At 53.3% G+C, this 27,300-nt stretch overlaps 1 protein-coding gene across 1 annotated transcript; it reads right to left on the reverse strand.

Annotated features, from left to right (window-relative positions):
* Positions 1 to 5,266: 5,266 nt before the first annotated feature.
* Positions 5,267 to 21,552, reverse strand: SLC4A1 (solute carrier family 4 member 1 (Diego blood group)). Its single transcript, XM_090290569.1, has 20 exons — positions 21,420 to 21,552; positions 17,432 to 17,514; positions 17,217 to 17,307; positions 16,170 to 16,231; positions 15,134 to 15,314; positions 14,897 to 15,032; positions 14,368 to 14,491; positions 14,167 to 14,245; positions 13,834 to 14,018; positions 13,117 to 13,327; positions 12,661 to 12,873; positions 12,337 to 12,485; positions 12,030 to 12,224; positions 10,921 to 11,094; positions 10,394 to 10,483; positions 9,777 to 9,943; positions 8,994 to 9,247; positions 7,930 to 8,099; positions 7,660 to 7,836; positions 5,267 to 6,982 (listed from the first exon to the last, which is right to left on the reverse strand). Exons 2-20 carry the CDS (start codon positions 17,444 to 17,446, stop codon positions 6,902 to 6,904), a joined length of 2,754 nt encoding a protein of 917 aa, XP_090146695.1. The 5' UTR covers positions 17,447 to 17,514; positions 21,420 to 21,552; the 3' UTR covers positions 5,267 to 6,901.
* Positions 21,553 to 27,300: the final 5,748 nt, after the last annotated feature.

Below are 27,300 nucleotides of genomic sequence, written 5' to 3' on the forward strand. Positions count from 1 at the left end.
AGATAGTACCTCAGTCAAATTAGCAAAAACCAGACAGCTGGAGAGTGTCATTCATATGGGAGTATAGGACTCTCCTGCTCTGCCTGTGGGAGTGTAGACTGGTGTGGACACTGTAGGGAAAGAGATGGCTGTAACTAGTCAAACTGAGAGAGACATATTTATACCCTATGACCTAGTAAATCTGCTCCTGGCTCCTAGGTATATAACCCCCCAAAATTCTCACCAGATCCATACGAGGACAGCACTGCAGCATTGTTTGTGGGAGGGGAGTGGGTGCAGTTGTGTGTCCCTCCCTGGAGGAGTGGAGAGGCTGAGGATGGGGGATACCCCACAGAGAACCACGCAGCTGTTAAAGCAACTCCACATTCACAGAGCAATCTGGTGGCTAAAACCGTAGTGCTGGGTGAAAAGAGGACCAACAGAGTGAGGCCTACAACACAATGCTGATAATATATAGAAATACACACAAACACACACATCACAAACCAACTGCAAAGAGACATTTTGAGAAATTTGATTATATATTGAATATTGGGTATTATTGCTAATTTTGTTGAGTGCGATGATGGTATGGCAGTTAGGTAAGAAAATGTTCAGTGTTGGAGGGGATGCACAGCTGAAAAATATAGGGGAAAATGACATGATATATGAGAAGAACTTTAAAGTATTTAGTTCAGTAAAGGGAAAGATGAGAAAGATGAAACAAATATATATTTTAGGCAAAGATTTAAGCAAAACTTCAAGGCAAAATCTTGATATTTATTGAGTCTGGGAGATGAGTATATAGGGGCTTATTATACTATTGTTTCTACTTTGGTGTATGTATTAAAACTTCCATAATAAATTTAAAACAGTATCAATCATAAATATTTTCAAGAACATGTTCACACAAGAAGATGCACATTAAGTCATTGTCTATGGGAGGAGGAAGAAAATATAAGTCGGAAATCAGAACAAAAGGGAAGGAAGGAAGAAGGGCAGAAAGGAAGGAAGGAAGGAAGAAAAAGGAAGGAGGGTGGGAAGGAAGGAAGGATGGACAGACACATTAATGCTCAGTGATAATTTGCCCTGAACTGAGGAGGATAATTAACTTAACCCTCTGCACCTAAAGTCCAAAAGAAGAGGGGTAAATCGATACCCTCTATAATTCTCCCACCATGGTACTTCAATTTCTTCTGTTTAAGCCTTCATTCTTGTGCATACAATACTTTTCACCATGATGGCTACATTACTTTGTATCTTGCTTAAGTAACAGAAATAAACTTCTGTTCACAAAATCCCAGCCCTGGACTAGGACCTCTAGGTCCAATCTCATTATCTCCATTTTACGGATGTGAAAAACTGAGCTCAGAGGAGGTTCTTTGTCCAATTCCTACTAAATCACAAAACTGGAATTCCAAACCCTTGGCCTCAAACATCCAGCTTGATTGTACCAAGCTAATCCAACAGCACCTTCATCATCATCATTATTTTTTGTTTGTTTGTTTTTTTAAATATGCTTTATTGGTTATGCTGTTACAGTCATCCCAATTTCTTTTCCCTTTGTTCCCCTCCACCCAGTGGCATCCCTCCCTCCAGTTGTCGCCCCCCCCCCCAGTCCATGCCCATTGGTTGTGCATATAGTTCTTCTCAACATCTTCCTGTCTACTCCACTCCCTCCTACTATGCTTCTTAATTTCTGTACCATCTCCCTCTCTTTCCCCCCTTCCTCCTCCCTGCTGACCTCTCCCCATAATGTTCCCCATACCTATAATTATTTTCACACTCTCGTTGCCTACTTAGTTTGCCTTTGTTTTGGTTCCCTAGTTTCTGTTGTTGGTTGTTGTGATACAGTTTTCATTTTATTGTTTATAGTTTTGATCCTCTTTCTCCTAAACAAGTCCCTTTAACATTTCATATAACAGTGGCTTGGATTTGATGAACTCCTTAGTTTTACTTTGTCCTAGAAGCACTTTCTCTGCCCTTCTATTCTGAATGACAACTTCGCTGGTTATAGTAATTGAGGTTGTAGTTTTTTGATTTTCATTACTTTGAATATTTCTTGCCAGTGCCTTCTTGCCTGCAGAGTTTCTTTTGAGAAATCAGCTGATAGTATTATTGAGTCCCTTTGCATGTAATTCTCTTCTTCTCTCTTGCTGCTTTTAAGATTCTCTCTTTATCCTTAATTTTTGAGATTTTGATTATAATGTGTCTTGGTGTGGTTCTCCCTGGGTCCAGTTTTTTTGGAACTCTCTGTGCTTCCTGGACCTGTAAAGCTATTTCCTTCCCCAAGTTAGAGAAGTTCTGCTTCGTTATTTTTTCACATAATTTTTCAATTTCTAGTTTTTCTTCTTCACCTTCTGGCAACCCTGTGATTTGGATGTTGGCCCACTTATAGTTGTCCGATAAGTTTCTGAGCCTCTCCTCATTTTCCTCACTTCTCATTTCCTCTTTCTGCACTGGTTGACTGTTCCTTCCCTATGTTCCGATTTGTTGATTTGATCCCTGGTTTTCTTGGTCTCACCTCTAGTTTTGTATGTATTTGTGTTCATTTCAGCAGGACTAGCCTTCATTTATTTCTTCCCCATCTTGTTTAAGATCTGCTGTTATGTCTGTAAGCATTTTTATAACCAAAGCTCTGAACTGAGCCTCAGAAAGATTATTTATCTGCTGGTCCATTAGATTAGATATTTGCTGTCTGGTCAGCTGAGTCACCGGGATCTCTGTCATGATCTGTGCCATCCTGACCATTCTGTGTTTCCCTTTGCTTCCTGGGCAGGGCTGTCGCACCTCCTACGCTATAGGGGGCAGAGCCCCGTGCACTCATGACAACCGGGGAACCTGTCTCACCACGCTGTGGCATTCTCTGTGGGGGTTGGGGTCCAAGATGGATTCCTGCTGTTCACTCTCTGCTGAGAGACCAGGAGCCCCCTCCTCCATCCCCACCCCCTCCAGGCCTCACAGTCCAAGGCAATGGAGGTCTGCCTTCCCCAGCTTTGGAATTGCAAGCTGACGGGTCTGGTCTGTGACTGAGGGTGCTCCCCAGGCGCTTCTCGCCTCCCCTTAAATATGGGTGTCTGTGCTTACCGCTGTCCTGCCACTGTCTCTGCTGCTGCCGCGGATAGCACAGCTTGACCTCTCCGCCCCGGCTTTGCCCCTCCTACCTGTCCGGACGAGCACCACTTGTTTATAACTTCATATGTTGGACTTCCATTTATTTTCTGGAACTTCTGGTTATTTCTGGTTTTGCGGTAGTTGTATTCCTTCTTAGTTGTGGAGGGAGATGGAGCGTGTCAGTCTAGGCCTCCATCTTGGCCGGAAGTCTCCTGTGTTTGTCTGCTTCCGTGTCCCAGGCAGAGCTGTCACTTCTTCTACGTTGTAAGGCGCAGAGCCTCAGGTATTCGTCAGTAATGAGCGACCTGTTTCACCACGTTGTGGCGCTGTATGTGGGGGAGGGGTCTGAGAGGGAACAATGCTGCTTGCCCAGCACTCACCCCTTTTCCAGGCACCTCTCCCACTTCCGCACTGGAATGGCGCCCCTCTAGCTGCTGCCCTGGCCGTCGTTCCCAGAGTGGGTGGGTCTGCGGATGTTCTAGGTCCGTGAGAGCCCTTTAAACAAGCGGACTCTGGTGAGACTGGCAGTTTCTGCCTCCGCCCCAACCCCCACTGGTTTGCACAGTCAGAAGCAATGAGGCTTGATTTTCCCTGGCGCTGGGACCGTGAGCTGTGCGGTCTGGTGAGGAGCTGGGAACACTCCCCAGGTGTCCCTCCTGACTTTTTAAAACATGTAACTGCGCTTTCCCCCTGCCTGCTGCTGTTGCTCCTGCTGCCACCACCACACCGCGCCCTCTCCGCCTGGCTACGCCCCTCCTGCCTGTCTGGGTGAGTATAGCTTTGTTTGCTGGATTTCCATGCACTTTGATTTTCTGGAACTTCTGGTTGTTCCTAGTTTTGAAGTAGTTGTATTCCTTCTTAGTTGTGGAGGGAGACGCAGCATGTCTGTCTACGCCTCCATCTTGGCCGGACATCATTATTATTTTTAAGACCTGCCTGGTGTCCATTAAATTGATGTAGGGAATTCACTAACTACTGTTCTATTTGTGAGAATTTGGATTCTTTCTAGTATCTTGCTTTCACAAATAGTCCTGCAAAAAATATCTTCAGGTTTAGAGCTTTTTGCTTCTGTTGAACTATTCCCTTACCAGGAGTGGGGTTGCTTTGTGTTCACCTAAAAGGGTGGACCTCATTATGGCAGTTAATTTAGGTTGAGAAAGTTTCCATGAGAGGAAATGCAGGGAGTGGGGCTGAGCATCTGTGCAGGGGCAGGAAATGCAGGGGGAGTGAGGCCTGGGCCAGGCAGAAAGTCAGATCCTGATTGATTTCTGTGGTCTTCACATTTTTCTACTGCTTTCCTGGTTCAAGGCTGGGAATGGGGTAGTGGCAAGCTCAGGAGAGGGCCAATGCAGTGGGACACAGTGGGAAGCTGCTGTGTGGGGGAGGTGAGTGGCTGGGATTGCCTGGGGCTCCAGTAGCTCTCTAGTCCTTGGCAGCTGTCCTGGCCAGCCTGGAAGGGGTCAGCTGGGGATAGGAGCAAGTAAATATAGATCCAAGGAAGGAAGCCAGGCAGACCAGCCCTGCACCAACCTTTCTCTGGAGGGCTGGAGAGGGAGGGGAAGGTGGGGAGGGAGTATGTCCTGGCATCTTCTCCAGTCCTGGGTGACACCTGGCCCAGCAGCTCCCTAGAATTGCTGAAAGTGGCTGGGGGTGGGGGGGGTGGTTTGGGGGGACAGAATCTACAAGGGAATCAGAGTGGGGGTTAGTAGGAAGCTGGTCAAGAGATATCCCTCTGTGACTGACAGCCAATTACATTTCGTCTCTGTTGATCCCTCTCAGAGAAGTTGCCCAACTTGAAGAGTCTAGGCTAGGGGGCTGACTGTTCAAAAGGATGTGTGGTCCACAGTCCAAGAGGCAGGGACCAGGCCCCTTTACCATCCCTCTCCCACCCCTGTGGCTCTTGCTTCTTGTGGAGAGGAAGGATGTCTTGAGTGTAAACTTGTTTTCCCTTGCTCTCCACCCCTCACTCTATGCTGGCCCTCTCCACCTCTAGAGCTTGGGGACCACCAGCCCGACCCCTCCCTAGCTCTAGTGCCACCCCCAGCCTGGCTCTCCTTGCCACCTAGGGCTGCAACCCTGCACCAGCTTCACACCACCATGCCATGTCCACCTGGTCCAGCCAAGACCCCTTGGACCCCTGACTATGGGAGGGGAATTCCAGCAAGGCAGTCACTCCACCACAGATGCATTTATTGGCAAAACCTATTCCCAGGCACTGAGGGTAAGGGTGCTTGCAGAGTGGGTGACATTCTTTTCCAGTGTGCAGAGGGACGGAGGGGACAGGGACATCCCAAGCAGAATAATAAAACCAGCAGCTAACATTTATTGAGCTCTTCCTCTTCCTTTGTGTTGAAAGCCTTTACCAGTACTGTCTCACTTAATCCGATAAAAACTCTAGAGACTGATGCCATTACTGTTCCCATTTTACAGAAGCAGAGAAAGTGAAATGGTGCGAGGCAGCTGTCAGCCTTCAGGGATGTACCCCAGGGCCTTTCATCAGGAGTCCAAAACCTCCTTTCTTTTCTGTCACACTATGAATCTCGGTTTCAACCATCTCTTACCGTTTCCAGTTCTTTCAACTCTTTTTATATTTTTGTTTTTTTAAAAAATAGATTTTGCCCATATTCTGCAGGACCCACTGTCTCCTACCCCAATTGATAAATTTAGGTTTTCCCCAAGATTTGGCTTGGGTGGAGTTGGGGGCAGTGGGTCTCTAATGAGGGGTCTGGGTGTGTGTGAAGCCAAAGTACAATGATAGCTCTGAGAAAATACACAATCAATAAATTACAAACTTCCCTCTCTTCTCCCACCCCATCTCCTTTCTCCCCCACCCCCTATCCAAATCAAGAACAGACTGATTTGTCCATCACTCCCCATGCCTGGGCAGGGTCTTGGCTCAGTCACCTCTGTGTCTACAGGTTCCAGGGGCTCAGTAAATGTTTGTGGAATGAATGAATGAATAAGTGAATGAACAAGAGCAGTGGAGATGGGAGCAAGCACTTAGGAGTCCCGAGTCCCATCCCTGATTGTCCCCTCACCCACACCTTGTCCTCCCCAGGACACCTTTCTCTGCTCCAGAGGAAAGGGCCCCTAGGTAAGGGCTGGCGGCAGAGAAGGGGAAAGGTGCAGTCAGCAGGGGCATCTCTAAGCATGGGAAGGTGGACGACTGAAGTAGAGCACAGATCTCTGGCCTCAGAATCAGGAGATCTGGTTCAAATCCCAGCTGTATGGCTCAGGAGCTGTGTGACCTTGGGCAGGCTTGAAAAAGAATGACTACAGCATGATAGTCCTTTCAGAGTTTACAAAGCCCTTTGTTTGCATTTATCTTTAGTCCTCAGTAACCATCCTGTAATGTGGATATTATTATCAATATACCCATTTTACAGAAGAGGAAGCAGAGGCTGAAGAGGTTAAGGGACTTGCTCAAGGCCACACAGCAAGCAGGAACTTGTACCCATCCTCCCAACTCCCTCCCTTGCTATTGCCCTTGTCTGTGTCATGAGGAAGTGGGACTCTCAGATCTAAGGCTCCTAGCAGGGTATCCCCATGCGGCAGTGTGGCAGCAGGAGGCACTATACTGTGAGTACCCTAATGTGGGCTCTACTGGCCATTTCCACCCAGAAAACCCAGTCTACCCATTGTGAAAGTTTTCCTAGACACCCCACCCTTCTCCCACCCACAGCCTTGGCGCCTCAGCTGCACCCCCCAGGAGGGACCTGGGAGACCATGAGTTGCCCCTGAACTTCTGCATTTTCTGAGAGAGTGGAGCAGTGGAGTGGTGGAGGGGTCTGGGGCCCAGGCTCTCCTCTCACACGGGCATGGGCACCTCGTCGTATTCATCCCGACCTTCCTCCTCATCCAAGGTTGGCTTGGCATCATCGGCATCCAGCTGGAGGGTGGGGTAGGAAGAGGGAGGGTGAGCAGCCTGGGTTCAGATGAGCCCTACCCCAGCACCAAGAGGGACCTCTGGAGTTAGGAAAGAGCCTGGCTTTCTTTAAACCTGAGACAGGTCCTGCCCAGCAGCCCCTAGGGTTGGTCAGTGTGAGAGATTTCCAAAGGGTGGGGAGCCCCTGGTGATCTGACGCCCTTTGTTGAGGCGGACTTCCTGAGTGCAGGCAGGGGACTCCTTCACCAAGGCAGCCTCACAGTGACCTGTGTCACGTCTTAGAAGAATTCCTTGGGAGGAGCTTAGAAGAATTCCATGGGAGGAGCAACCACAGGACCAGCCACTCAGTGGCTGGGATAGCTCATGTGGAACACACCCTGTGTGCCTCTTAACTCTGTCAACAACCCTATCATTTCATTACTCCTTTTACAGGTGAGCAAATCCAAGGCACAGAAAAACGAGGCCAGCTGTTCCAGGCTTTACACTAAGATGTGGCAGTGACAGGATTTAAACACAGGTCCCAGACCCAGACCCTAAACGCACTGCTATCTGCCTTCCCACATCCTCCAATCCACCCTCCCTGCGCTAGCCCTGGAGCCCTGCCTTCCAGCTCCTGTTCTCTCTGCACCCTCCCTCCTGCCCCAGGCCTTGAGGGGTGGAGGTGGGGAGCGGCCACTCACACACTGGAGCTCCAGGTTCCTGAATATGAGTGGCAGCAGGAGACGGCGCAGGGGCACTGTGAGGATGAGGATGAAGGGCAGGGCCAGGGATGTGCTTGGGAAGGACTTCGCTGCCCACAGCACTGCCAGGCAGATGATCTGGATGCCCGTGAACAAGTGCATGCGCCAGGTCTTTACCTGTGAGCAGAGGAAGGGATCACGACCTGCCCTACCCTGGCACCCAGCACCCCCACCCACCCCCCTGGGTGGGGCAGCCGGAGGGCCCTGTACCCGCTTGACGTAGGGCACATCCGGGTGGTACTTGGGTGGCTTGAAGAGAAGCAAGATGCGGTCAAACAGCTGGATGCCACTGAGGGATGTGACCCCCATGTAGAGGAAGATGCCAAACAGCACAGCCAAGGGGATGTGGGACAGGATGGGCCCCATGAGGATGGACAGGCCTGCAGGGAGAACCATGAGCTTTCAGCCCCATGCACCTTCGAGGACCAGCACCAGCAGGGTCCACATGCGCCCTGTAGAGCCCTTTCTGTGTGTCCTTTTAATAGGTATTATTCCCATTTTAGAGATGAGGAAACAGAGAAGTGAAGCAACTTGCCTAAGGCCACACAGCTAGTTACTGGCAGAGCAGGGAGTCAAGCTCTGGCCTGCCTAACTTCAAAGCCTACTCCTTCAACCTAGGAGGAGTCACAGAGGTCAGAAAAGCCTGTTTTTTCTCACCCTAGCCCTGAATGCCTCCATCACCCTCCACCTATCCAGATCCTAACCCTCTTCTAGCTGATGTCAACTTGGCCTCCTTTCAGGAACTTCCCTGGCCACCCCCTCAGCAATCATGGTGCTGCCCACACCAAGCCCAGCTGGACTCTCAGCCTCTCTCAACTTGGATCTACCTCAGTGATCCTCTGTGTTCTCCCCTATGCCCAGATTATGCCCGGAGTACTGTCCTTTGCATTGGTCACAAAGCAGCTGAGCTAGAGAGACCTCAGGGACATCTAATGAACCCTCTAATGGTGCAGAAAGGGAAACTGAGGCCCAGAGACAAGAAGGGATATCAAATTATCAGCAGTGTAGGGCTGGAACCCACAGTTCACTGAACTTCTGTCTGGAGAACGCTTTAGTAATGGAGGAGGCCCTCCTTCCTCCCCGGCTCAGATACCCATCTTAGTGCCCTGGGCATTTCCTCTAGAATTCCATCATGTGAATAACACACTGGGGAGATGAGGGCAGCAGGTGCATCAGGAGGACTGGAGGGGGCTGGATCCTAAGGGGCAGGTGCTGGGGTCGGGTCCAGGGGCAGGGACAAAGGGTGGTAGAAAGTGTGGCCAGCCCTCACTCACCCACAAGCACAGAGACCAGCAGCCCGCTGATCCGCTGCTCCTTGACCTCCTGGATCTGGGCTGCAGCCCCTGGAGTGCTGGCCTTGCCCATGACGGTGAGGGCATTGGCATGGGTGACAGAACGCACAGTGGTGGCACTGAGCCAAGGCATCCCAAAGATAGTGGCCACCCCACCCATGCCAATGACCAGCAGCAGGTCCAGGTGGAAGCCGGAGCCCTTGACCATCTTGCGCTCTGGTTTGCTGACAATCAGCCTGGGGGATGTGGGAAGTCAGGGGTAAATAGGGCTCTCCCTCCCTCATCCTCTCAGATCCCTCCTTCCTTCCCCATACTTGAATTTATTTGTTCCTCAGTTTATCCCTCTGTACACATCTCCCTTGGAGTTCCTTGCTCCCTTCCCTCCCACCCCATCTTGAGATTCCAAACTCTGAAAGTAGAAATGTCTTCAGACATCACCTAGAATATCACAGGCAGATTTACTCTGAAGCTAATGAAGTGTAAGCTCCAGGGAGCATTGCTGGTACAGGTCCCTTCTAAGATCTGGCACCTTATTTTGTAGTTTTCATTTTGTGTTTTCTTCTTAAAAAGAGCTCTCCAAATTATACCCTGTCAGGTTGCACAAAACCTGGCCTTGTCCCTGCCCGTCCACCATTCTTGCAAGTAGGGAGGGCCACGTGTTCTGCTGAGACTAATTAGCATCAGTCCTTGGTGTCTCACCTGCCCGCACCCTGTCCCTTTCCCTGCCTCAGACTCTCCCAGGCTCAGCCCCATGCTGGCGCTTACGTGGTGATCTGGGACTCAAGGAAGATGAGGATGAAGACCAGAAGGGCAGGCAGAGCAGAGGCAAACATCATCCAGATGGGGAAATGGGAATACAAGCCCAGTGGGTGGATGACCCAGCCCCGGACAGAGGAGTTGGACACCTTGAGGCCCGTAGGCACGCTGAGTTTCTGTAGGAGGGGGACGCTGGTGAGAACACTGGGATAGGGGATGGGGACAGGGGGACACAGGGGCCTGGACATGTGGGAGCTCACTTATATAACACACCTGCTTTGTACCCAGTCCCTACACTAAGCCTTTTACATACATCTCATTCCCCACTTTATAGCTTGCCTTTTATCACAAAATGATTTAGTGGCAGAGTGAGATTCATACTCGGATCTGCCTGGCACTGAAGCAGATTCTCTCCTACTGCCCTGGGTTAAAGAATAAAGGGGGCAACCTGACCCAGGCCCTTGCTTCAGCCAGAGGGGTCCTGTAGGGCTGTGGGAAGAACGTGGGGCCACCAGAGGAGGCAGGCAGGGGGTAGGGGTAGTTCTAGCTAGCTTCAGCTCTAGGAAAGCTGTTCTGGGGTGGGGGCACACTAGAGAAATGAAATGAGGGTGGAAGGAAAGGGTCACCTGGGTGTAGGTGTCCTTGATGAAGAAATCCACAATGACCATGATCAGGATGGAGATGGGAACCCCAAAGTCCCCAATGACACGTCGCAGCTGAGGGCAGGTGGAGGAACCAGCGGTTAGTGCCCAGTTGCTCCCCAGCTCCCACTTCCCCCCATTTCTGCCCCTTCTTCACCCAGGGGCCCTGCTCTTCCCAAGGGATTTGTCAACATCTAATGTCCTGTTTTGCACCTCAGTGTACTTACCTCCTTTCTTCTTCCTTGGACCTGCCCCACTCCTGGCCCCCTAGTTTCTCCACCCCTTCCAAGCCCTTCCCGTGGCTCCCTATTGGGTTCTCAGCCTGGGTATGCTGAGGAGCTGAAGTGGGTTTGCCTGAAGAGTGAGATTCTAGATGAGGAGGCCAGGAAGGCTTGGAATTAGGAAGAAGGATCTAGGGTAAGAAGGGGAGCTGATGGCATTGGGAAAGCTGGAGGTGCTTTGGACTGGGATAGGGCAGTGTAGGCAAGGGCAGGTGGGGATGATGTGCTGACCTTGCCAGGGAAGTAGGAGCTGTTCTTGAACTTGCGCAGCATCATGGCAAAGAAGAAGGTGCCAGCCATAAGCACAAGGGAGAGGAGAGCTGTGTTGGGCAGGGGGGCCTGAGGTTTGGGCTCTATTGTCACATTGTAGCGATAATGCTTCTGCAGTGGGTGGCTCTGGAAGATCTGCAGCAGAAAACCAAGGCATCCTGTTCCCTTCATCCATCCACCCCCTGTTCATCACCCATCTATCCACCCATCGTCCATCCACCTATCTTCTTCCTCAGCTGATAACAAAGGGGAAATGGGATTCTGCATCTTGGTTTTCAGGAGTGAGGACCAGGCCAGGCTTGGGTGGGGTGGGCCATGAAGGCAATGAGTGTGTGCGTGTGCGTGCGTGTGTGTGAGTGTGTGGTTGTGAGAGTGTGTGTGTGTGAGTAAGAGAGTGTGAAAGTGTGAGTGTGTGTGAGAGTGTGAGTGTCTGAGAGTGTGTGTGTATGTGTGTGAGTGTGAGAGTGTGAGTGAGGGTGTGAGAGTGTGTGAGAGTGTGTGTGTGTGTGTGTGTGTGTGTGTGAGAGAGAGAGAGAGAGACCACCCAGCACCTGGGAGACATGAGAAGGCTGTAGTGCAGGGCTTTAGGGACTTGGGAAGACCCACGAACCAACAGAATCAGGGGCAGATAGACAGTGTCCACCCTTCCTCCATAGAAAATGCAGACACAGAAGCAAAACATGGTTTAAGGTGACGGCGCTGAGGGGACAGCGTGCTCTACTCACAGGACCTGCAGTTTTTGAGTGCAAGTTTGACAGGGAGGGGAGACTTCAGAGCCTCAATAATTCCTGCTGCCCCATCACACATGCAATTTCCCATTTTAGTCTCACACACATACTTACCCATTAGTCACTCTGTGTGTGGTTATAAACATGGACATGTGCACATAGAGGGGCCCTCTCATGCACTCTGCCCAGTCATGGCAAGAATACCAGCAGCAGGTATCAACATGTATGTGGTCATAGTCACATACTGTGAAAACACAGCCACACAGAAGCTGCACAGACACGTGTGCATAGTTTATGCTCTGTCTCACACATGCACACCCCCATGTTCATTCACACTCCCACCTTGATCAGCTTAGTGAATGTCTCGAAGATGAAGATGAGGGAGATGAGGAAGGAGAAGATCTCCTGGGTGTAGCGGGAAATGAAGCGGACCAGGAAGCTGCCCTCGAAGGCCACCACCAGCACCACCAGCAGAATGAGCCAAAAGCCAATCCACACACGACCCACGAGGTACTCCAGGCCATTCGAGTTGCAGAACTGCAGGTGGTCAGAGGGAGCTGGGGTCAGACAAATGGGCCCAGTGCTGTGCCTCAGGCAGGTGGGGCCAGGGACCAGTTACAGGGTCACAGCGGGGCCAGAACAGAGCTACCGAGAAGAAGGCTTCCTCAAACACGAGCAGAGGTCCCGAGAAGCCAACCACAAGCAGGGGCTGAGCCGCCAGCAGGGCAAAAAGAATGCCCTGCGCCGCAGTGGAGATGAGAAGCTCCGACACCCCCATCTGGTTCTGGGTCTTCTCTCCTGCGGGTAGAAGTTACAGCGGGGTCAAGGCTGGGTGGTCATTTCCATGGGCCAGTGGAGCATGTCATGAGCAGGCTGGTGCGGGGGTCCAGAGTGTCAGATCAGGCCAATGTCAGGGCCCACGCAGAGGCCAGAGGGTCAGGGGAAAGGGTGGAGGGCACACAGAGGCACTGACCCAGAAGGCCCCCGAAGGTGATGGCCGGTGACAAGGCAGCAAAGTAGATGAAGATGACGGCAGCCAGGACCTGGGGGCTGAGTGCATCTGTGATGTCACTCAAGTAGCGAGGATAGCGGCGCTTTATGTCACGCACCAGGCCCCCGAAGAGCATGCCTGTTCGTTGCAGAGGGTCATCTGGGCCACCAGGGACCCCTGGACCCCCATTTAAATCTGTAGGGAAGGACAGGACCATGTCATAGGGGGTGACAGGGGAAGATGTGAGGAGAGGGGAGGTGAGAGGGGTATCATACGATGGGAATGGAGTGGCCAAGGAGGCTGGGTGGCATCAGGACAGGGAGGAGGGACACCAGGGTATTTGATGAAAAGATAGGATCCAGGGGCTCACAGGGTTGTGCTGGGGTGTCTGAGGGTCTGTGGGGACTCAGAAAGCCTTGGGCTGGGAAGAGCAGGTACCTAGGCCCTTGTAAAAGCTAGGGTCTGGCTTGGCAGGGCTTGGCAGGTAGCGTCTTCGCAGCAGCTCCTTCTGCACAGGCACCAGACTGAGTAGGGCCTGCTCCGAGGGGGCATCCGAAGGAGGCAGCACCAGGCTGCAGTCCAGGAAGCCCTCCAGGGAGTGCACCAACTCTCCCCGACTCTGGGCCAGGTATGCATCCATTCGGAACACCTGCAGGCCAGAGAGAGGGTCAGGGCTGCCTGGACCTGCTGGGTGGAAGGAGCCAGGAGTCCACAGCCAGATGCCCCCAGTACCAGAGCCCTCTCATCCAGATCCTTCTTGTTAGGAACTGCTTTTCTTGCCTACCTCCTTTACCTCCCACTATGAAAGGGCTTTGGGGAGGCAGACAAGGCTCTGAGTGAGGAAAGGAGTAAGAACTAAAGAAAACCAGGTGGCTTACAGCAGACCAGATGAAGCCAGAGCAGACTAGGCAACAGCAGGCCAGCCTGGATGGGAGAGACCCATGTCAGCATGGGCCAGATCAGGCTGGATCAGGCCAGGCCAAGCCAGGCAGGGCTGGGCCAGATTATGCAGGTCAAGTAGGGCAGAAGCAGCTGTATTACACGGAGTGAGCCAAACTAGTGAAACTAACACGAACCAGGCCAGTCCGGGCTGGAGAAAGGGTCTCAGCTGCCACCCGGCTCCCAGGTTCCCCAGCCTCGCCAGCCCCTCCTTACCCTCTCTGACATGAGGGTGGCAGCAGCCCGGCCAAGCTGGGTGTAGTCTATGTGGGGGGCCTCGGGCCCCAGCAACACCAGCAGGAAGCGCACAGGCACGGGCAGCTCCACTGCATCCTCCAGCTCTGCAGCCTCCTGCAGCCGCACGAAGCCCAGCAATGGCCGATCCAGGAAGGTGGCTCGGCCTGCGGGGCGGGGGCGGGACACGATGCAGTCAGGCCAGGCTGAAGGGGCCCTGCTGGGGTCCAGGAACAGGGAGAGGCAGCTGGGCCAGGACAGGAGGTGGAAGCAGGGGGTGTAGAGGAGTGAGTGGGTGGGGGCACCGCTGCTTACCCACTAGCACCAAGGTGGCCTCTGAATCTGGGGGGATCTTTTCCAAAATTGGAGAGCGGCCTTCTGTGCCCCCCTCTCCCTGTTGGAAGGAGGGTGGTAAGGGGAGCATTCAGCCCCCTCCTTCCTTCCCTCCTCTCATTTCTAACCACGTTCAGGTGTGGGCTTTCTGGCTCTCCCCATGTACCCGTTGTACAGCCTCACCCGTTCACAGAATAGCTGAGTTTCCAGTGAGGGCTGTTGGGGGAGCAGAGGCTCTGAGGGGTTCCCAGAACGCGTCAGGACCGTGGGCTTCACACTCCCCAGGGCCTCTAGGTCTCCGGCATGGCTGCAGAACACAAAGGGGACAGGGGCTGAGTAAGCTGTTCAGGTTGGGCTGTTGGCAGAGCACTGATGGTGGGAGCGACCAACTGGGACTTCCCAGTGACCAGAGGGAGAGACCCTGGGGCAGGAGAATCTGCACTTTCTGAGGGATGTTGTGGATGCAAGCAGGTGGCCTCTGGAATGATTAGGATCAAGTGGGGGGAAGGGCCTTGAGAGTGCCCTCAAATCTAAACATGGAGACATGGCCACCCCTCTAGTGGTGTCAGAGGCAGGAGATATCCTGGAAGAAAAGTGGGCCCCAAACTGGCAGGGGGGGCACGGCATATGGACTCTCAGAGAGAGCTTGGGGCAGGTGGGCTGGGCAGGTAGGCCCTTTGGGAGTAGTCCAGGGCTGGGCACACAGGGGCACCTGTGTTTGAGCAGCAGGACCCGGAGCAGCTCCTCTCGGTCCTGAGGCCGGATCTGTTCCTCGTAGATAAACCTGTCCAGCAGCTGGTTGGCTACTCCGGCCAGGGAGGTCTCTGACAGGTCCAGGAGGACAGTCCCTGCAGGCCATGGAGGGGTGAGCTGGACAGCTGGGCCGGGGCCCTCCTCCTCCCAACAAGCCTTACACACAGGGGTCGCAGAGGGGCCTGTCAGGGCTCACCCTTGGCGAAGGCTCTCTGCAGCTCCAGGAGGCTCCAGAAGGTGAGGTAAGACAGGTGCGGTTGGCCCCAGGCCCCGTCCTCCCCCAGGTTCTCCTCCAGCCGCACCCAGCGCGCTGCCTCCATCCATCGCAGCTCCTGGTTCTTCTCATCCATCACCAGTTCCTGCAGCTCCACGTAGACCTGCGGCCCCACAGACATGAATTAGTCCGTCAGGCTCAGGGCAGGGCTGTGGGGAGACTGGCAGCCCAGGGCATGGTGGGCACTCAGCAGACCGAGAGACGTTTGTAGGAGGCCCAGGGCCCTGCAGCATTTGGGGGCAGATCCTGAGCTCAGGGGGACGGCCCAGAGCTCCAGCCTGGAGTGTGAGATGGGGAGTTGGGGAGGGGATGCCTGATGGTGCCGTGGATCCAGCCCACGCTTCCGCCTCTGTTCCTCAGCTGCTTGACCAGACCCCTGACTCCATTTCAGAGGCATTTATGGAGGACCTCCGGACCAAAATGGGCATTGGAGTGGGCACTTAGAAGGGGAGCAGAGGGAAATCTTTGGGTCATTGGGTCATCTCGTGCCTCTAATATCGTTGAGTGAGAGTGTTGTTCAGCTTGTTCTTGGATTTCTTTGGGGCCAGGTGGCCATTCTCAAAGGCCTCGCTTAGGGTGGAACCAATTTCCTACCCAGCTAGGCAGTCTGCGGGCCCAGCAGGGATGTAGGGGGCCTAGGCAGAGGAGCATTATTTATTTCTGTGCCCTCCCAGGGGGCACCTGACAACCCAGCCAGGGCCACAGGGCTTGTGAGCTCAGGCCTCCAGCAGCCAGCTTCTCTCTGCCCTGTGAACCCCCTCCTCAGTGAAAGGGGCCCCGGTCTCTCTGCACAGTGGGGGCTGTCCTCTCCCTTTCTACCAGTTTCCCAGGACCCCCACTCCTTCTCAGCCTGTCTGTGGTCTGTTTGAAGCTGCGCCTATCCCTCGCATGCCCTGGTAGAATGGTGGGTCCCCAGGGCAGTACAAGAAGAAGAATTGGGGGAGGCCGGGGTTCTCACCTCGTGGGTGCCTGGTTGCGATGTGGTATGGTAGTCTGTGGCTGTTGGCTCGGTGAGGTGAGCTGAAAACCCAGAGGCCGGTTAGTGCTGCCCCACACAACCCTGCGCCACCCACCACCGGCCTCAGAAACCAGTGCAGCATAAGGCCCTGCTGGGACCCTTGTAGCCCCAACCCACCCCTGCCACTTGATGGGCTGTGGCTCCCCACGCCTGTTCTTGGCTCAGCCTGGCTCTGTCACTCTGCCCCTGGCATTGTGGAGGACCCTGGGACTCATCCTCAGTGATGGGCAGGAGCGTCATCTTCAAGGCAATTGGAGAGACCTGAGTGGCAATTTTCAGGATTCTCCTCCCTCTCCTGCCACCTTCTGGGACCAGTTCCCTTCTTCCTCACCTGCCTCAATGGTCCTGCCAGCCCATGGCTTCTCTCTGCCTCCAAGCTGAGCTCTGGGCACCAGGGTGGGGTCTGCCCTTATACTGTCCTCATGCCCCCCACCCCAGGCCTCATTTCCCAGGGGGGCCTCTTATCTTCAATACCAATTGCCTGCACTTAAGTCCTGTTGACAGTAAATAGGTGCCTGCCTGAGCCTCCCCAACTAAGACCTTGGACAGGCCAAGGAAGGTTTCCTAAAGTCTCTCTGCCCTGGGGGACCCCAAGGGCCCCATTTTTTAGAATTTCTGGACCCCAAAACAGAACAGTGTTCCCAGAACAGGGCCAGTGCCTGGCCCAGAAGCCAGCATTGGAAGCCAGCATGGGTGGCATGTGGGCTCCTGCCATTGTCCCAGACAGGCCTGACTGCCCTCCCATAAATCCAAGGGGCATGGTGATGGTGACGGGTGACTGGTCCTGCACACTCCCCCTGTCCCCTCCTGTGGTCATTTCAAACAAAACTCTGTTTACCCTTCAATCAACCAGGATTGTGGGAAAACTGGCCCTGGGGCTGGGGCAGTGGGGAGGGAGTTCAGAGAAGGGGGGAGGACAAGTCCCCCATATGTCCCTGTCTGGGGCTCCGCAGCTCACTCCAGCAGAGAGAGGGAGATGGGGCTCACCTTCTGGCTCTTCCACCTGGGGCACAGGAATGCCTGGATCTTCATAGTCCTCCTCCTCTGCAATCTCTTCTAGCCCCTCTTCATAATCCTCCTGTGGGAAGTGGCCATCAGGGCTGGGCTCTGAGGGGCTCCTTGAGTCCCCATGTAGGTAGGAGTTCAGGGCCAAGTTCCCAGACCCCCCAGGTAGGAGCCAGCAGTTGCCACCAAAGACTCACCTGCAAATCCCCCATGGTGCTGTCCTGATTGTCCGGTTATTCGCAGGGATCTGAGCCCCCAGCATAACCCGCACTGCGGGTCCCTGCAGGGGAGGGGCACAGGCTGAGTGAGGCACAGGGCATCTTGGGGTCTCCTGGTCCTCCCCCAGAGGGTGCTGCTTTGAGTGAAGGGGAGCCCAAGTGTTGGGAGACAGTGGGGTCAGGGGAAGGAGATGCGGGTGGAGGCTTGGAGGAAGGAGCTGAATTTGTAGATGTGAGGAACAAGGTGCAGGGACCAGGAGAGATGGGGCAGTGCAGAGAAGGAGGCTCGGCTGCTTAAGGATGTTTGGGAAGGATGGGTGTGTTCTTCAAATCTGACTCCTTTCTCCATTCACTGTCCTCACCTGGCTTCTTTTCCTGCCCATTCCCAGGACTCAGCCAACCTGTCTCCTCTTCAAAGGGCTTAGCTCCTCCTAGTCTCCACAACACTCTCTCTTCTTCCAGAAATTACTGCCCCACTCTGCACATGGGGCTGCAGCATCCTTGGGAGTGGCCCACATGTCCTTGACGAAGTGACCCTGCTGCTCCCTCCAACCCTATCTGGAACTCTGTCTCTTTTCCTCTCATCCCACTTATCCCATTGGCCTCCTTACCAAGTCCTTCCTGCCCCAGGACCGTTGCACGTGCAGTTGTCTACGTCCTGCATGCCCCTACCCCCACACCTCCGACCTTCTCACATTTTAGCTCAAATGTTACCACTTCAGATTCCTTCCCTGACCATGCTATCGTGCACTAACTAAATCTGTCAGAGAGTTTCTGGTTTCTTGATTCATTTGTGCATATGTTGTCTGATGGTTCCTCTAGAAAGGAAGACACACGAGGGCACACACCCTGCATGTCTCAATCCCCACTGAATTCCCCACTGCTAACAGAATGGTTTCACATAGTAATCATTAATAACTACATGTTGAATGAATGTCCAAATGTGTCCCCCTTGCAGACGTGGGGCTCTGGGACTGGAGAATCAGTGTGACTAGGACCCAGCCGGGAGACCACAGAGTCCTGTGCCTCCATTTCCCCAGTTGTGTCTCTGGCAGAGAGGAAGGTGTGCCCACCCCAGGAATGTGAGGACAAGCCCAGGCGGAGGGTGGAGATCCCCCAGGGTCCTCCAGGCTGAGTTCCTTTCCCTCCTCATCCACTGCAGCACAGGGCATTGTGGTGACAGAGACTGGGTCAACTTGACAAATGTGCTCACTCTGTGCCTGCCTGGTGCTGAGCAGTGAGACACTGAGATGAACAAGATACTGTCCCTACTCTCAAGAAGCTCCCAGCCCTGACTGGAGAGGCAAGCCAAGAATACCTGACAGTCTAAGTGGTTCAGATAAAGGTGTCCCCAGATAAATGCAAGCTAGGAGCCAAATGTGCTAGGTGCCAAGGACTTGTGTGGCAGAAAGAAGAGTAGGACTCATTGGTGGGTTTGGGGCTGGCCTGTCTCTGGAGGAGGGGACACTGGTGCTGGACCTAGAAGCACAGGGAGGACCTGAAAGGCTGAGAGGTAGAGAGGGGCAGCCCCAGTGTGAAAACTGGCAGGCAAGGGGCAGAGCTGGGACTATGCAAGGCAGGGCCAGCTGCTGTGTGAGGGAATAGCACAGGGAGTATATACAGAAAGAACTGTATGAAGAACTTTCTGAGGAATGGATGGCTCTGCTGTCCTTAGAGACAGGGAGAGGGGCATGACCCACTAAACTGAGAAAGGGAGAGGTCCTGCTTTGAGGTTGTGGTAGGATAATCTGGGAATGTCCCAGAGCCTGAGCATAAAACTGTCCCTACTGCACAGGATTGCCCCTTGAAGATCTTGATCATGTATTTTTTTCTCACCCTCTTCTGTCCCTTCCTGTCCCTTTCTCCCCAGGTTTCCTTGCCTGCCTCTTCTTCTGTCTCTATTCTCTTTCTTCCTTCTCTGGCCTTGCTTCTGCCTGGGCCTCAGGTCCCTGGAATTCTCAAGGGTGTTAAACCTTAGGTGGAAAAGTCTCACCCATGGGGTTGGGGCTCTGGTCTACTTCCCATCTGAGAGGTGGGATGGTCAGAGGGGCCTTCTAGCACAGAGAGTCCCGAGATTCAGGCTGCCTCTCCACTACCGAGTAGCCGAATAGCCTTGCGCAGCTCCCAGACTCTCCAAGACAGTGATTTTCAGCTCATGGCACACATAAACTAATTACTAAGATTCTGTGGCACACCAAAAAATATATTTGTGCTAATCTGACAAAAACTATTAGGTATAATTTTGATTCATTCACACCAGATGGCTATTGCTGTGCTAGCTATAGTTGTTCCCTTTAATTTTACACTCTAAGGCAGAAGAGGTCAGTGTCCCTGACTAAATAGTCAAGTGCTGCATGTTTTAAAAATTCTTGCGGCACACCAGTGTGCCCTGGCACATTGGTTGACAACTGCTGTTCTAGGTCTCGGTCATTCCATCTATATCACAAGAGGGCCTTCCCACCGGGGTTCTGAGAAGAGGAGACTAGAGGTGGCTTGTGCTCATCCAGGGCCTTAGAAGGTGCACCCATAGCTCAGATTGCTGCCTCCACCAGGCCCAGCCATCCTGCGACTTCAGGCCTCGCTCTGTCTCACACTGATAAGAGCGTGGTCCCTGATCACAGCCATGCGTCTGGAAGCACACCAAACACCTGGCCGGCCAGACAGCCAGGGCATGGCCAGATAAGGGTGAATGGGGCCTCTGCCGCCCAGAAGGTGGGGTACAGCTGGAAGAGACTGTGTGTGGGAGGGGGGAAGGGGGTTTAGATGACAGAGAGGGCTCCCGGGTAGCATAGCACTACCTTTGTGTAATCGCCCCGGCATTGCACTAGGCTGTGCTGCCTTATCTCTCATAACCTCAAACAACTCTGTGAAGTGGGTAATGCCCTTAACCCCATTTTACCGGTGAGAAAGCTGAGGTTCAAAGAGGTTTACCTGCTTCTGTCCCCTGGTAGGAAGGTATCAGAGACAGAATTAAATCCAGGCCTACCTGATTCTAGCTACATCTCTAACCATTAGACTGAGTTGCCTCCAGAAAACAAAACAGCTATTAGCTGGTTTAGTGTTAGTGATTAAGAGGATGGACTCTGCAGTCAGACTGTCTGGGTTCAAATCCCAGCCCTGCCATTTACTAACTGTGTGACTTACGGCAAGTGACTCAACCTTTCTGTGCTTCAGTTTTCTTATCTATAAAGTGGGGTGATAATAATATCTGCCTCATAAACCTGTTATAGCCCTAAGTTCATGTGTATAAAGCATTTAAAATAGTGCCTGCACATAAGGAGCTCTATGTGAACGTTTGCCATCATTTTCATTGCTACTGGGTACCAAGTTTAGACTTACTATCTTTATCCCCTTCTAATTTTCCAAGTCCCATAGAATTAGCCTGAGTGCTTTGAGATCCTCGGCAGTAGGGGACTCATCCTTTCCCTCCATACACCCCCTAGAGCGGGGACAGTGCCAGGTCTCCCTGGTAGACTCCCTGAAATGTCCCAAATGGGAAGAAGTGTCAGCTGACAACTTATCTCCTAAGAGGGAGATGAAGTGGCCTGGGGATCCCCGTATATGGGGGAAAGAAGGGGCTGGGGGTGAGACCTGAGTCTGCGGGATCTGAGGGCCTAGTAAACAGGAGCCTGCCAGGGACCCAGACACACATTTACACACCAGCCACACACACCTCTGCAGCCACGTGCCAGCCTTTTTTTCCTAACACCGGCTGGTTTTCTTAATATTGGCCGACCCACTCACCCCAGCTACACCCCCCTTGGAGGTCAGAACACCTCCAATGGACCTGTGCCCTCAGGGACAACAACACACATTGCAGTGTTCTCACCCCCCCCCCGTGCACCTCCCCCCCTTGGAGGTCAGAACACCTGTGCCCACTTTGGCAAAGATTTTAGGAAGGGTGCCTGTAGAAACCCTTACAACAGGTACCACAGAACCAACCATAGCCCCTCCCAGCCCTGCTCACCTGCTCACAAGTCTTAGGGTCCCTCCAGGAACTCCTGCAGCTGTGGGTGCCCTCTGAGACCAGCTGAGCTCACACCTGCTCTAACAGCGCCAGGTCTCCCTCCTTCGCCCCAGGGGCAGCTTGCAAACCCCTGACTCATGCCCCCGCCTCCTAATCTGCCCGCCCATGGGCCATGGGAGCCCCTTCTCACCCCCACCCCACCCCGCTCTGCTCCCATTGGGTGCCCAGTAAACAGAATTATCTCTCACACACATCTGGACAGCTGTGAGTCTGGCCCACCCCACCCCAGCCAGTCAGCCCCCAACGCTTCCCTCCTGGCCCCTAGGATTCTCCTGGTCTTCCTGTGTGGACTAAGGTCTGATGATGGCTGGCTTCTCAGAGTTCCCAGCTCCTGAAGGTCTGGCTCCAGCCTGTGGATGGTCCTGTCCTGCCTCTGTCCATCCTCACTTTGGCCAGCGCCCTCTGCTCTGGCCCCAAGCTGCACAGGAGTCTTCTCTTCTCTCCTCTCTCGGTGTCCCCCTCAGGACTCACTCTTCCTCTGCAGCCCTGCCCATGGGGACCTGCCCAGTGCTCACAGGGCCCAGGCAGCCCCCTCCCCATCTTGTTCCAGACATGAGTGCCCTGGCTACCCTCTGCCCAAGACCCTGGCTGATTCCAAAGAGCTGGCCTCTGGGTGCTAAGACGCTGCCACTCAGTCAACCTGAAACAATGTCAGGTCAACAAAACAACCTTCCCCACACAGGAGCTCGGAGCTCACAAAGCCTCAATGTCTGGGCACACTGGCTCCTCTGTCAGCAGCCTGGCCCAGAGCAGCCTGCATTCTCGGCCCACGCTGTGCCCCTCCCCACACCCCCCTAGTGGGGCAGTCTCTGCTCCTGGGGGTGCTGGGAATGGTCACCTATCCCTGGGCTTTGTTTGCTAAAGAAGCACAGACTGAAAGATGTGTTCAGATTGGCAAGAAAGAAGAGAGTTTGAAAGCAGACAGCCTGGGGGTTTTGCAGACACTGCTCTGGGCGGCAGAGACAAGAAATCATCCTAGCCCAGCCCTGCTACTGACTGGCTGTGGGACCCTGGGCAAGTGCTTGCCCCTCTCTGTTCCTTAGGGTCCTCATCTATAAAGTAAGAGTGCTGGTTCTGTGGCTGTCAGCTTGGGGGTTCTCTGCTTCTGATCCCAAACATAGAAGCTCAGAGACAAGGACAGAAAGATGGGCATGTCCAGCAATTCTACAATCATTTCCTGAGTCTGCACAAGCCCGCACTACTGAGTGCTGGCAGAGAGAAAAGGGTAGGGACTGACCAGAGCCGGAATCCTCCTGTTTATGGGGCTTCTTTTCCAGGCACTGTGCTGGGGGCTTCACCTGGTGGTCACACTTAATCCCTCCAGCCTCCCCATTTTACAGAGGAGGAAACTAACAGAACAGAGAGGTAAAGTGGCTTCCCAGGAGAAGAGTAGCCGATGAATGTTACGAGCTCTGCGCAGGGCACTGTGCCCAGCAGTTTGCCTGTGTTCTCTCTCTGAGTGCTCCAAACCCTTCTGGGGAAGGCGCTGGTTATTTTTGTGATTTTCCTCTTACAGATGAGGAGACTGAGGGTGGAGAGGTAGGCGACTTGCCCAAGGCCCCGGAGCTGGCTGAGCCTGAGCTGGGACTCAGGGCTTTATTCTGCCTCATGCTATACCCTGGGCTCCCTACTCCAGGTTGGTGCTCACTCTCCTGGCTGGTGGAATCTGTCCCAACCCCTGGCTCAGACTGGGCTGCTTCCCTGTGGCCTTTGGCAACGAATACTAGGTGACAGCCCTGCATTCCTGCCACGGCCCAGGGAGGACCCAGATACTCCTCTGCCTGCCACAGGAGCTGAGAGGTAGCCGGGTGCAGGAGGCAGCAAGGGAGCACCTCTCCCACACCCCAGAAAGGACTGGTAGCTGGCCGGAAACATCTGGATTAGAACAGAATCTTCCCACCTCTTGCAGATACCACTCCTGCAGCCCACCAGATGCCCAAGCAGCAGCAGAACAGGTTGGCATCTGGCCCTTTCTATTCACACTGTGTGTTCTAGATCATTCTTGTTCCCCTGATTGTAGGATTTTCCCCCAAATCTGCCCAACATCACAGTTCGCTTGCTTATGCTTCCCCAGAAAGAAACGATGGCTCCTCTCACTCCTTTTTATTCCATTTTGGACTTGGGTCAGTTCAGTTCACCTGAAGGCCCCATGTGCCTGGCACCGGCCTGGGCACTGGGTAAACAAGACAAGAGAGAGGCTTGCCTCCCCTTAGCCATGTCCCTGGGCAGAATGGAGATGGTCAGAAAGCCTGGGGTCCCAAGGGGAGGTTCTGTGTGCAGGAAACGCAGTTCTGAAGGGACGAGAGGGTCTCATTTTCAATCATCCTGGGATGCAGGCAGTCCTCAGTGAGGAGTGAGGGCTTGGCAGCAGGCCCTGGAAGGGGAGGCTGCTTTCCCTCTCTTGGCCTGAAGGGGACCAGGCTGAGACTTCAGGTGGGAAAGGGGGGTTCATGGCGATTAGGTGAGCTGTCCCTTGCAATGGGCTTGGCAATGAGGTGTTAGGTGGAGCAGTGTGGGCCTGTGACCACTGAACATAGACCTATCATATTATCTCATACCTGCTTTTTGGTGCCCAGTGGGTGATTCTCAGCTGATCTCCCAAAACCCCCAGCAAAGCCTTGCTGGACAGTTCCCTCTTAGGAACTGAAGGGAGGGTCTGATCTCAGATTCAGGGCAAAGTAGGCTATGGTTTGTAGCTAAGGTGAGTAGAGGTCCACACGGCATGGGTGAGCCACTTTAGTGGGCCAGGAAGGAGGCTGGCAGAGGGGACAGGGTCTGGCCAGGTGACCTAGCGGTACCCATAGGTATTTCATGTTGAAGGTATGACTTTCTGTGCCCTCATGAACTGGAGACTCAGACCACTAGGATTTCTTACTAAAAGGAAGTGCTTCACAGCTGGCATATTTGACTTTAGTGATACTCCTGGGACAGGAGGCTCCGCTAGGCTCTGTAACCTTGAGTTGGCCACATCTCTCTGGTCTTGGTTTTCCTCTCTGGGCCGTTTTAAAGACCAAATGGGATGTCAGATGGGAAGGAGCTGAGAACATCATCTTCTCTGGATGCAAGTAAGAGACTGAGTTGTGAAGGGGAGAAGGAACCATGGGGACTGAATGTCACCTGTGTATCAGGTGGCCAGGGCCATGCAGCATCCATCCTCAAGGAGTTCACGTACCAGGGGGAGGACAGGTGGTAGTGTAAGAGAACCCCTGGGCTGCTCCGATTGAAACAGAACCCACGGGCTCTTTAGTTAGGGGCCCGATTGTCCGCCGCCAAAATTATAACTCTCAATACCAGAGTTTTGTGAAAAGAAAAAGAATTGTTTATTTAAGTTATATAGATTTAGATTATTTGCAGATTTCTGCTGTTAAGTCTTATGTTCTTTAAAACACCCATAAACACATATCTTTGTCTCCCCCCTACCAAACTTGGCCAGTCTTAGGAAGGTCAGAAACACCGTTTCCCTACTTTCCAAACACAGTTCAGCTTTACCAGCAGCTGCCAATCACTCAATTCTGATTGGGGAGGTACTTTCTGTGCTGTGGTGCCCTCCAGCTCTCAATGCAGAACCGCCTGGATTCTCAGCGTCCTTGTAAATTGCCTTCTTCCTGCAAACTACGTGGATCTCCTCTCCTTTTCAAAACTGCATGGCGAGAGCCTCTTAAAGCTGCCTGGAGACCCCTTCTCCAGGCCACACGGAGTGAGCACACGAGAGCAAGAGAGCTAAAATGTCCGCAGCTGCCTATATATCCCGGACTGCCTCCTCTGACGCAGTGGGTGTTGCAAACAGTTCTGACCATTCACAGAACCTTACATAGGCTCTGTGTGCTTTCTCCATACCGTCCCCTGGTTCAAGACTCCTCCCATCCACCTGAGGACTTGGAAGCATCCAAGCAATTTTGCATAAGAAAGACACCAGACACCAGCCTCAGGCGTTTGGAGGCATTCTGAAAGCTCCTTCCTTCTCCCCATCCCCCAGCCGCAAACTCTGGGGATTTTTGGACTCCCCTGTTTCTGTAACAGTAGCACAGAAGAACCAGAGTGTGACGACCAGGGATGTGAACAAAGAATGGGGGACCTGATGGGCACATAATTTGGGAAGTGGAGAAGATGTTCTGGAAAGCCTCTGAGCTGAGCCTTAGAAAAGTTCATCAGAAGGGGCAGCAGAAGGTGTAAGGCACAGCACAGGTTGGGGACACTGAGCGGCCTGGGGATTAATGAAAGTGGGACAGTCATCTCTGCACATTATAAGTGGGCCAATCATTAGAATGGTAGGGGTGAGAGAGTGGGGGGGGGGAGTAGGGGAACAGGGTGGGGTAGAACTGGAACTGGAAAGGTTCTCAGGGATGAGCCTGTCCAGACCTCCTCCCCTGGATTCCTGTGCCCCATCACTCACATCCCCAGCATCGTTGGCTGAGCCATAGGGGTGCATTCTGGAGGCTTCTGCCTGTCTAGGACAGCTGGGGCAGATCTGTACAAAGGTCAGTCACTCTGACTGTCTGTCCAGAAGGAGGCAGGATCCCCTGAGAGCTGGTGGTCAGGGAAGAGGGAAGAGCGATGGGGTTTTCCCAAATGGGGAAGACGAAAGAGGTCAGAGGGCAGGTTCAGAGAGCTGGGAGCTCATCAAGATAGGGTGTTCTGGGAGGTAGGATCTGTTAAGGGGTCTCAAGGCAGGGCTGTGAACTCTCAGAGGTTTGACACTTGCCTTCCCTGAAGTTCTGCGTTCTCTGCTCTTCTGAGTCTCTACACATGCTGTTTTCTTGTCCTGAGACACCTTTCTTTTCCCTGTCTGCTGGACTGAGGCTTTGACCTCTGGGGCTCAGCTCTTGCATCTCTGATTCTGTGAAGCTTCCCTTCCCCTACTGTCCTCCCCCAAGCCCTGGCAGATTGAGATGCCTCCGGCCAAGCCCACCTGTGTCATAGTCTATCTGTGTTCTGCTCGATGGTCTGTGGCTCGTCTTTCTCCTTCACAGACCCTAAACCCCAAGAACAGGGAGCGTCGCTCAGTCCCTTAAACCTGTCCCACAGCTCTGTCTATAGCTGACAGTTCATCTGTGTTTGATGACTTTGAATGGGATCAATCAAAAACCAGTCCTGTACCCCACTGCTGAGAGCACAGGTGAGACAATATCTGAGAAAGGCAACATGAGGGACACACAGTAACAGTGTTATTTCATTGTAACTATTTCCCCTGAGCAAAGAAAGGAGTCCTAGGCCTCCCCTAGTCTTCATTAACCCAGGTCCTCATGCCCCCAAACCAAGCTGCTTCCTTGATTCTTGTCTTTCCCTCACTCCCACATCCAATCCTGAAGGCTTATTCTATGGCTGTACCTCCACATTCCATCCTCTTCTCCCCATCCCCACGGTCTCTCCCTAGGCCCGTGGCTTCACAGCTCTATCACCCCAGGGGCCTCCCACCCGGCCTCCTGGCTGCACTCAGACCCCCTACAATGCAGGTGCCACCCAGCACTCAGAGTGATATTCTAGAAACATAAATCAGAAGACCTCACTCCCCTGAATAAAATCCCTCATGGCTTCCCCATGCGGGGAGTAACACCCATTCCCTGCTTTGGGTTACTCCTGCCCCCTGCTCACCCCCTTGCTCTGTTCCACCAGGGCGCCAGCGTGGTCCTGCTTGTCTCTCCGCTCCCCACTTAGGTGCTCCTCCCCAATCTCCCCCAGCTGGCTCCTTCTCGCTGTTCAGGTCTCAGATCAAATGTTGGCCTGAAAAACACCTTCTTTGACCAGCCATTTAGAGATAACCCCCAGCTACTCTATCATTGGAAGATCAGGGTGGGCTGTGTGTGAGAGAAAACCCAAAATC

The sequence above is a fragment of the Furipterus horrens genome, unplaced genomic scaffold (assembly GCF_987537825.1).
Source record: "Furipterus horrens unplaced genomic scaffold, mFurHor1.1.pri manual_scaffold_11, whole genome shotgun sequence".
Classification (NCBI taxonomy): domain Eukaryota; kingdom Metazoa; phylum Chordata; class Mammalia; order Chiroptera; family Furipteridae; genus Furipterus; species Furipterus horrens.

What these genes read in the sequence shown, in the direction of transcription:
- SLC4A1 (XM_090290569.1), bottom strand. An exon ending in CGCAACCAGGCACCCACGAG is followed by an intron (nt 15,315 to 16,169) that starts GTGAGAACCCCG and finishes GTGGGGCCGCAG; the next exon opens with GTCTACGTGGAGCTGCAGGA. An exon ending in GTCCTGCTGCTCAAACACAG is followed by an intron (nt 14,492 to 14,896) that starts GTGCCCCTGTGT and finishes TGTGTTCTGCAG; the next exon opens with CCATGCCGGAGACCTAGAGG.